Here is a 10,931-nt window from a genome sequence, read left to right on the forward strand (position 1 = left end):
ATAAGCCTAACTTTCCGTGATTTGAAGATATTAAAAATGTGCAATTACAATTCCATGTTCAGTTACTTTAGCATTTTAATCATACAGCACATCCACTTAATCTTAATTATTCTAAATCTCTTTTCTTTTTGTAGTGTCACTATAGCTACCAGTGGCTTAAGGACAAAGACAAGACAAGATATGTAATAAGGAGCATCTTTTACTTGACCAGCTAGTATGGTTGGAAAAAATAGGCAGAGTTTAAGGTCCACACACCATTCTTCAAGTCTGAAATACCAGTAGCAAAATTCATACTGTAGAACAATAGCCTTGAGTATAATGAGGTGAATCCATTAAAGCATCTTAGAGGTAAAGGAAGTGGATGCTTGTGGAACAGAGCAGGTGTTAGCATGTGGGGCAAGAAAGTAGTTTGTGCCTGGCTTCCCTTGGAAGGTGTTTTGTGCACCTTCCAAGGAGAATAGGATGAGATACTAGAAATATAATAATCACTTCTGAAGCAAAGTTCTCTTCCTCTGGGCCAGCAGTAACACTGGTCAGCACTGGAGGTAGCGTATCAAGCAGCACTGAGCGTGATGCCTGTTTGTTTCTAGAACCCATGTTTTAGGGGAAAGTAGCTTGCAACAAATTATTTAATCTGGATGTAATCACAGTATCTGAATTCTCAGCCTATGTTAACTTGCTTCTAACTTGATGCAGGTAGTAACGTAAATGCAGCAGGCATGGAAGCTAGGGAAGAAAATAAAACCAGCTGCTTGCAAGCAGTTTCCATAAAAGAAGGATGCATGTCCCTGAGGATGCAGGTGAGGCTGGAGGGTCTGGTGCCTCACTGCCATTGCACTGAGTGTGGTCTCTAATTTAGGGCTCTTGGAGCTGAGGTTAACTGCCTGTTGGTACTTTCAGCAGGCACTTCACCCCCGGCAGTCTGGCCTCAGCATTTTTCTGCCTAATTCAAGTTTACTTTTTTTTTTCACCACTTCAGAAAATTCCTGGGAAGTTCAAGAAACTTTTCACTGAACTTGAAAGTCTGACGGTAAGTACAGAGTTGACAGCAGAATGTCATTGCTTGTCTTCACCTGCCTTCCTTCTTCCTAATTTATTTGGAGGTTGCCTGTAACTGTCTGGAGCTGGACCTGTCATGTCAAATCTGTGATTTGCCAAAGGCCATGCAGGTCTCCAGACCTCAGAGGTGTTCTCCAAACATGAAAAGGAAAAAGGCTGTGTTCCTGACAGCTAGAGGAAGGGGATAGAGAGGTGAATGTAGTGTTGGTTCCCCAGCCTGAATTTGGAAGCTGTTCTTTTGCTCTGGTGGTTAATCAGCCTTTATCCAAAGCAACATGCTGCAGATCAGGAGAAAAAGAAGACAGATGAAGTTTAAAAAAAATAAGGAAAAAAAAAAAAAAAAAGTGAGGCTAAGGGTCTTTGTCACCATTACCAAAGCTGAATAAAAAAGTGCTTCCTCTGGCTGTCATGGAAGTGGGTGCATAGTGAGATCATTCCCTGGTGCAGGGAGGATGGGATCCACCCTTTAACTGCTGTAATGCTTCTGTATTTAGAGTGCTGTGTAAATTAATGTGTTTTCAAGATTCTGTGAGCTGGTGTACTAAAACGTTTGTTTATATGGGAAATTAAGATGAATTTTTGATTTACACAACACCACTGAAACATATTCCCTTATTTTCTTTTAAAATTTCCAATGTGCTCCATTGATCTGAGAGCAGTTTTTTGTTGGGATTTTTTGTTGTTGTTTGTTTGGGTTTTGTTTGTTTCTTTTAAGAAGAAGAAATTAATCAGCAATACATTCTGAGATACATTTTGTAGTAGGTAGTAAGCTCAAGAGATTTTGCTGATAGAAATTTGTGGGGAAATTACAGAGCACTCCAGGTGAACCTGTTCTGCAGCTTACTTTCATTTTAGCACTGCTGTGTCTAGAGAAAAGTAATCCTTTTTTCTTCCTTTCACCGTTTACGTTTCGTGTTCAGTTTAGTAAGTCACGTAGCTTGGAAAACCTTTACCTACCTTGTTTCCCAAAGAAACCTTTTATATCTAAATCATGTTCAGATCATAAGCCCGTAATGGATTTAGAATTGCTCTTTTTATAGCCTATTGATTTTTCTCTCTATTACCCAAATGGTTTTGTAGGACCCTTCTCTGAATCACAAAGCTTACAGAGATGCATTCAAGAAAATGAAATCTCCGAAAATCCCTTTCATGCCCTTACTTCTGAAAGGTAACGTTAAAGCTTGGCTGCTATTCTTCATTGTCATTAATTAAAATAAGCAAAAGATGAATTTTTTTTCCTGCAGGTGGCCTTATGGTAAGTGTGTGGCAGTTGTGGTCAAGCTACAAGACAGCACTTGATCTGGATAATAAACAGCTGCAGATGGCAATCTTCACACAGCTTTCCAGGCTTCAGTCCCTTTCCACCAGGTTTGGCAAGAGCAGAGTGCCATCACTTTGGCCACATCCTCCTACAGTGGAGTGGAGAAGTGAGACCTTGCAAGCCCCTGGGTGGGGCCACCTGGTTGTGCTGGGTGCACCACACAGGTGGCTTTGGCCACACTGCTGGTCTGAGATGCTTGCCCTTCCTTGCCAGAGGTGAACCTACCTGGTGTCCCCATCTCTCTGTCCTGAGAGGAAGAGAATTGCAAGTCTCTCATAGGTCTGAAAAAGATAAATTAAATCTTAACTATTGAAAAGGTGTTTTTTAAAAATTTATAAAAATAAAATATAACTAGTTGCTTAATGCAGTGAAATGGGCAGCTAATTAAGTGGCAGGTGTTTAAAATATTTTGTTATTTTCAAGTCATTAATTATTTATTGCCTTGTCTTTGAACATGGCAAATTCATTTGATTATTCCTGTGTTCTGAAAGTGTTCTCTTTAGGCTGTTTATTCCAACCTGCTGCTACTGAGTTTAAAATGTTTGAAGACGGTTCTCCAGCTCAGTCAGTGACAGTTCAGGAGTCATCAGGCACTTCCCCTTTGCATACATCAAAGGAGCCTGCATTAATTCAGATGGATACAATTATCAGGACTTCAAAAACAGTATTTTTTTTTAAGTGTTCTTGAGTATGTCTTGCCTACAAGCAAAAGCAGCAAACATAAACAAGTAACTTGTAGCAGTGATGTTTGCACAGCACTACAGTATGGTGTGTAAGAAATAAGCAGCATTAATGTCTCTAAAATGTACTTGAGATAGCAAGGAGACCTTGCAAATTAATGCAATAATTCTTCAGTATGGTTATTTTTAAGGAGATAGTGTCAAGGTGGGTAATTCTCAAACTATTGCACAGTATGTAGGACTTTATTGCGTGTAAGTCATGTTTGTATGAATGTTATTTCCAATAACAATAAAATAAGCATTGATGCCATAGAAATAATTAGTAAGTCAACAACTTACTGTATTTGAATAGCAGAGGAACAAAAGTAGTTTCAAGAAAAAAACTGAAAATTATTAATAACTTTAATTATGAAAAATAACTTCAGAGTGACACTTTAAAGTTAATTAAATTCAGTGCAGAGCTCTCTTACAGCACAGTCACAGCTTTTGAAATTCAGTCAGATTTTTCAAATATGTAATAAAATACTGTGATGTACCCTTACAATCTAGCTCAGATGCAATTTTCTGCTCTGCTGAATTTATCTACACTCTTAGTTGTTGAATGCAACACAAATTTCTGTTCTTCCAGCCTCAGAGATACACACATTGTTGTATTGACTTAAAAAGCTGCGTCCAAATTTCTTCTTCTCATAGTTCTTTATTAAATGTGATTGGTGTTTTTTTAAACTGCATTGATAAAGAAACAAATAATGCCAGTGTCCTGATGCCATGTCCTGAAGCCATGTCCTTTCCCTGTCTCTTTCACTGGGTGACTCATGCCTCAAAGCAACCCAGCAGAGGTGTAGAGGGCCTACTCCTTCCTTTCCCCCTGATTTTTAGGATCCTGCCCAGGGACAAGTTGGTGCTGGAAGCATCTTCAGGGCAGGATCTAGCTCAGCTGCCCTGGGTTTCCACCAGTATATGAAGCTGTTAAGGTATGAAGCCATTAACATTTCCATTCTGGGCATTTACAAAATGCCCTCTGAGCACAGAGGGAGTCTTTGAAACCAAAGGAAATAAATCAGGTTGGCTGATTTGGGGGAGGATGAAGGCAGCATCCTCCAGCACCAGCTGCAGGTTCCCAGTCCTAAAATCCCTTGAAACTAGCAGGACCTATTGTGCATGAGAGGGAGTCCTAGAGATGAGCACAGGAAAAAAATGCTGAGATGCAGTTAGGCTGTGTTAGACTGCGGGGTTGGAGGGTGGCACCTCTGCCAAGAGGCTGCCTGTTAACTCTCTGCCACTTGCCCGCTGACTTTTAAGAAGCAGCGATACTGAAGTGCCACCTCATTACAATAGTGCTGTCTCCTCCTGGTACTCCTGGGTACCCACACGTCAAAGAGAGAGCTGATAAGGGCCATGGTGGTGGTGCTCCTGCTAGTATTTTCAGTGTCCTGGAGGATGCACTGTCCTAGTCAGAGCTTCAGTCCTCACAGGGAATCTATCCATGCTCGTGGTACTTCATGTCCAAGATAGGTCTTTCTTTGTGTCCTAGTAAGCATTAGAAAAAATGGAGAAAATTACCTCTAGCTACTGTTTTAATTGTAATCGTAATTTAACATTTGTTTTGCTTGGTAATCCTCCCACTACAGTTTGTTACACCGTTCCCTTTCTGGCACCAAATCCAGACCTTTTCCTCTCGCTTTTTGTTGCCTTTGCAAATTCTCTCCAGCAACGCTGGGTAAAAGCACTTCTTTCTGTAACCCTAATGCCTGTTTCAAGGCTTTGAACTTCAGTTTGGTGGCTTGTATTTAACCCCTCTGGCTGGCCACTGCTGCGGGCTGTGTCTCTGGGGAGGACTTCAGAGTCATCGTGTCCCACAGAGGGAGACAAAGGGGTGTCAGAGCCAATGCCAGCATCTGGTGGCTCTGCTGCTGTGGAGCCCTGGGCCCAGGGACTGGCCAGCCCCAGCCTGGGCACAGCCACGGGCAGCGGGGCCGGATGGGTGCCGCAGGGTGCAGAGAGCAGACATGCCATGCAGGAATGTTCCTCTGGACGTCCCCACCTGCTTCCAGCCATCTGTGTGCTGCTTCACCCCAGAAGTGACACAGACCAGGTTTAACAAGAAATCCCTGCTCCTGTTTGAAAATCTGCTTGTTATGATGTGTGCATAGTGTTGTTATCTAATAATCTCTGCATGTCATCATTATACTAGGCTTTTGTTCCACTGTTAAAAGGTATTGTGTCAATCCTAAGGGGATATTTTCCTCTTTTTTTTTTTTCCTTTTTTGTTGCTATTTAGTAATTTTATTTCTTTATATTAAACAACAAAGCCATGGAGAATAATTACTTTCCTTTATTTTTTTTTCAGATGTAACATTCATCCATGAAGGAAATAAAACTTTTCTGGATAACCTTGTTAATTTTGAAAAACTGGTGAGCTAATTTTGTCCTTCCTGTTTTTCAAAGACATTTACATTTTCTTCTTCCCTTTCCTTATCTTGTACAGTTTGGAGGTTTTCTTCTGGCTAAATCAGAAAAATAAATGGATGTTAAAAAAAAAGCAAGCAGGATAAAACAGCCAAATAAAACCTAGTTTTATCTCCCCTGACCCTTTCTTCTGCTCCTCTCTATTCTCACTCCTTTATCCCGCACTTCTGTGTAAAATGGCTAAGCCTGTGATAGCCAGCATCACTGCCACACAGTCCACCCATTTTTTTCCCCATGGATATGTGTTTGTTTGCACCACTTTGTGAACTGTTTCTCTTCAGTTAAGTTCTCCTGCTTCAACTTTCTCTGAATTATAGTTCCTTTTTTTTTTTTTTCGAGGCACTAAAGAAAAGGTTTATCTATTTCATCACTTGCCACTGGTATCTTAATTCCAGGGATCTTAAATGAAAGTAAAATTTTTTATCCAGGTTAGATGATGAAAGAAATAGGGCCTGAAATGTGAATTAAACTGACTGTAAATACCACTATACTAACTTCTATGTAGAAGGGCACTTACTCTAAACATCATACAACATCTACTCTGGCATGGTATTACTGACAGAGGCTTGGTTTCTCTAATTTGCGTATTTCATTTCGTTGTTGGTAACAGTTTCATAGCACTGAGAGCCAGTTTATACATCTGAACAATAGTGGAGTGGGGAAACGTTGATTTTTATTTTTTTTGTTGTTGTTGGCCTGGAGTATTTGTTCAAGAAGCCAAAACATTCTTCTGAATTGCTCTAGATGTGCCATGAGACTGTTAGTCCAGATGGCTGTGCCTGGTGAATTGTTCCCAACTATTTTCTCCAAGTGTTTACACATTTGAGAATGAACATGCAACCATGGAATTAGATATGAACCAGATATTGAACTTACTTTTCTCATGCTATCATAGTGTATGTTATCTTTCAACTTGCAAGCAGATGTAGACTTTGACTTTTGAACCTGAGCTCTTCTTTTTATCTTTTCTATTTGATTTTTGTACCTTGTTGTAGAGTTTACAAGAACACTGATTTGCATTTAGTGAAAGGTTTTCTTGTCCCAGGTCCTTTAACTGTTTGACCCTTAGGTGTTTGCATAAAACTCATTAGCATGTTCTTCTTCATTGCCTCTTGAAGTACATCCAATTAACATGTAAATTAAACTAGCCCTTGATGCACAATAATTCTTACTAAAATCCCCCCACTGGCCCATGTATTTCTTTAGTGAATATGTAGGATCTGACTCTTGTTCCAGTCTAGTTCCAGACCGTGTTATTTTGTTTGTTTGGTTTTTGTTTAATTATGAATGTGTTTATTGTATGCTGGGCTTGCTGGGTAAGATTTCCTAACCCTTCTCTCACCAGTGTGTCTCTAGAGGCAGTGGGAGCTCTGCTAACTGACTTCAGTGAGCCACAATTTCACCTTTTCCATGCAAATGGATAATGGGCATTTTAAAGGGGGGAGGGAGAAATGTAGTCTAAGGTGATGGTGGTGAGTTGAACCGACACTTCCACCAAATTATTCACGGGAGCCCTATGTACATATGAATGCAGGCAATAGTGCAAGCATAGGAAGTGCAGGCTTAGGAGAGGTTTAAATATGAGTGGAGTGGAAACTCAGGCAGTGCTCCTATTACACTGGTTCATTTGGGTGCTAGGCTATTTAGCCCATGGGCAGGAACTTAAAAGATGCATCACACGTGATCACATATACCTCAGTTCATGTTTCTTTTCTAATTATAATGGCTTTGTTCTGAGGAAGAATGTCTTCCTTGGTGTTCTTTACTCTTCTGAGCACTTTCTGGCTTCTGCTGAGAAAAATTAGGATTGACATTGACTCCTGCTTGGTTTGGATCAAGCCACTGAGCCTCACCTGCAAATTTGCTGTTGCAGAAAAAGAATTATTCTACCATAGCAGATTACTGCTTTGGGGAAGGAATTTACTCACTGTCACAAGCACATTCTACTTATGAATTTCACAGTGAAGATTTTTTGTGTTTCCATTTGGATCCATGTTTTGAAATATTTCATTTCTGCATTAAACATCTCACCTGAAGAAGGACTTGTCAGTATGAACTACTGTTTTTTTCCAACTATATCAGTTGCTTAAATATAAGATATTCTCTCGCCCTACACACCCTGATTCTTTTATATTCTTAGACCATCATGGCCTCAACAATCCTACCATGGCTGAACCTGATTTGACATGGCATGATTGCAGTGAAGCCAAAGTTAATTCAAAATAAAAGAAGGGAATTTGCAAAGAGAAGAAAATGAAATGATCTTTTGTCTCAGGAATGTTACCTAGTTTTATCAGAAGCTGAAAAGATTGAAGTGGTTTATTTAACTCCACATTGGGTAAACTTTAGTCTAGAAAAGTGTTAGACCAGTATTTAGTACCATACCCATTTCCTTAACTAAATCTGGAGAAATAAATCAAAATATGGCCCTATACTGTTGCACATCAAGGTATTTCCGTGGTATTTACTGAGCTGCTTCACTGAAATGTGGCTTCTTCAAGTTGTTGTTTTTTTTTTTCTCCAGCCAGCCTTCACCAGTATCTTAGCAATTACATGTCTTAGTCACACTCCAGCAAACTATTAATACAGGTCAACGGCCATTGCCATTTTAGATTACACTTTCTTACGTAATGCCTTCAGCTTTAAGGACTGTACGTGCAGCTTGAAGGTTCTCAGCTCAAATATCTGTGAACTCCCAAGCCTGAGTTTTTGCTATCCTCAGTTAAAGGAGTGCTAATTGTCTTGGGTAGCTGGTGTGCTGAAAGGCCACAAGAAATGTGTTACTCGTCACACCAACAGTATGCAAGCACCTGTTTAAACAGTTAGGAAATAGCATTTCCTAACTTTGCAGGTGAATTGACTGACTTTCTGTATAACAATTGGATCCCAAAGAGTTGGAAATGGGCACAGAGGAATGCCTCATTAGGCTATTACAACTGAGAGATTTGGGATTCTGCTTTAAGGGAGTGTTACACAAAGAGATTCTTCTGTTACTAGAGCATCACCTTTAGAAGCCAGTCTTGGGATAGACCTCCACACTGACTGGCTACAAAGGAGAAACAGCACAGTATGACAGTGTGTGTGATGGTAGGCTCTCTCTTGTTTCTAAAAGCCAAATTCAGAGTGTCAGCAGTAAAATGTCACAGCAGCAGCACTGGTGGAAGTTGTAGCTCTCCCAGTATTCACAGTATTGATCATGAAATCGAGATCATCTCATAATCAGTGCAAGGACATCAGCACAAGAGATTACACGATTTCATGGCAAATGAAGCACAGCAGGTAGCAGGAAAAAAATTATTTTGATTTACTGAAGAAAGGAAAATGAAGTTTCCATTAAATGTGCTGTTGTGATAATCTCTCTGTGAAGGAGCTTTGTAAGCCACGCGCAGGCTGTTGAGAGATGAGGGGTTCTGTGTCATTCTGGTCTTAAACATACTCTGCTCAAGACAGTTAATCCTTTCCACCTCTGATTATTTTTGAGGGAGAGGTGAGAAGAGCATCAGCTGTTTGCATGAGGAGTTATATCATCCCTGCTAACAGCAATTTGCATAAAAATTAATTACTAGATTTGGTGAAGAGTAGCCACAGAAGTCAAATAAAGAAAAAAAAATAATGCCTTAAGACCTTTATGGGCAGCACTCCACCAATTTATAGTGAACAATTACAGTTTTCTTAAGTTGAAGCTCTCAGCCTGAACGAGAAATTGAACTTAAATCTTTTATTTCTTCTTCATCTAAATGACCATAAAAAAAAAAAAATCCCTGTTAGAACCAGCTTTTCTTAAAATAGTGTACCTGCTCTTGTTTGATGTGTGTCTGCAGAGGCGTCAGGGTGCTTGTTCTGGAGCGTTTTGGCTATGGGCTGGTTTTTGCTGTGTTGGTTATCACACTGCAGAAAACTGCCTGGCTGATTGTGGTGCCTCATTGTGCTAGCTGTTACATAAGTACATGCTAAGGTGTAGTCTGTGCCACAGAGGGCCTTACAGTCCAATTAGATGACACATGCAGTCAGAAAGAGATGTTGCAGACTACCAAATGCCCTGGATAATGCGGTAGGTCTGAGTGTTGAACCTGAAAGCATCCACCCAGTCCACAGGATTTCCCTGCTGAAGGTTTACAGTTGAATAAAAGTCACAGGAACAAAATCTAAGCAATTGTTTGGCTATTTTTCATTACCATTTTCCATGGGCTCTTAGGGAGTTGTTCTCATCTAATCTGTGTGATATCAGTAAAGACCTTCTAGACTAACTGTGTTTCATCGTATATTCTCACTAAGATGAAGAGCAAAGGCATTCCTTCTGTCTTCATTTTATACCTTACTACAGTCACTTTTTGCTGTACAGTGTAGGGCAAGGAGATATTTTTTTTTCAGGCTTTTCTAATGACAGAATCCATCTTGTAGTTTTGCCCTGATGTTTTATGTCTTGTCTTTGCAGCACATGATTGCAGATACTGTTCGGTCATTGAGACATTGCAGAAACAACCAGTTTGGTAAGTAGCCAAAATTTGCAGCTTATTTTGCCTTTATACAGCCTTGAATGTGGTTTCTTTTTTTTTCTTCTTTCCTTCCATTTGCTCAGGTTTACTACAGCAGCAAAATGTGGTCAACAGTTACTTAACCAATTGGCAAGAGGGGGCAGGGCATCATTGTTGTAAGGTCAGCATAGCAGAAACCACAGTTGGATGAAGTTTTATGGTACAAAATGTTTGTAGAAATGGCTTCCAAATTTTTTATAAATTACTTTCCTGCAAAAACTGTCATCTTCAAAATAGTGTTATGTGCCAGCTGCACTTAGTAGTGGAGTCCTCTGATGTATGCTGCTTTTTCTCACTTTCCCAGCTATAACTGAGTTACCGCAGCCTGCTGCTAGTTTGTGTTTGGTAGTGGATTCGCAGCTGCCTTGGCTTCCAGTAGCTAAAAGATGATATTCATTACCATAGCTTTTCACTTGGCTTTTTACCAAGAGCAATTGTTTGCTTAGTTTGGGTTCTTGAGGAAATTTTACAGAATGGTAAAAGTCCTGAAGATACTAAGATCCTGTGGGTTTCATGGAAGTAGTTGACTGGGAAGGAAAGAGGAGGTTGTGTTAGAACTTCTGCTAGGGGAAGCCTGCAAATAGAGCCCTGCCTGCTGTAGACACTGGAGGATCTGCACTGATGGGAACAGTCACAAGTGCCTCAGCTGCACAAAAGGCCTTTTCTTTCATGTTTCCACCTTATTAGCCACCAGAGAATCCAACCCTAAAGGACCATGACAGAAGACCTCAACTAATTTTGTTCTGCTGCTTACAGAGGAGAAACCTTATTTTTCTCCTTCTCAGTGTTTCTTAGTGTCTGCAGAGACATTAAACACATGATGGGGACAAACACAACTTTAGCTTGCTTCCTGAAATGCCTGTACGC

At 40.2% G+C, this 10,931-nt stretch overlaps 1 protein-coding gene across 1 annotated transcript in view; it reads left to right on the top strand.

Annotated features, from left to right (window-relative positions):
- Nucleotides 1-10,019, top strand: part of RAPGEF5 (Rap guanine nucleotide exchange factor (GEF) 5) — a gene marked incomplete at both ends in the record, with an annotated part of 29,772 nt that extends 19,753 nt beyond the window's left edge. Inside the window, 4 exons of the mRNA XM_008947748.1 lie at nucleotides 980-1,030; nucleotides 2,140-2,227; nucleotides 5,411-5,475; nucleotides 9,965-10,019. Of these exons, the coding sequence (XP_008945996.1) occupies nucleotides 980-1,030; nucleotides 2,140-2,227; nucleotides 5,411-5,475; nucleotides 9,965-10,019 (259 nt within the window). The remainder of the gene's footprint in view (nucleotides 1-979; nucleotides 1,031-2,139; nucleotides 2,228-5,410; nucleotides 5,476-9,964) is intronic.
- Nucleotides 10,020-10,931: the final 912 nt, after the last annotated feature.

This window comes from Merops nubicus, unplaced genomic scaffold, assembly GCF_000691845.1.
Source record: "Merops nubicus isolate BGI_N331 unplaced genomic scaffold, ASM69184v1 scaffold19159, whole genome shotgun sequence".
Classification (NCBI taxonomy): Eukaryota; Metazoa; Chordata; class Aves; order Coraciiformes; family Meropidae; genus Merops; species Merops nubicus.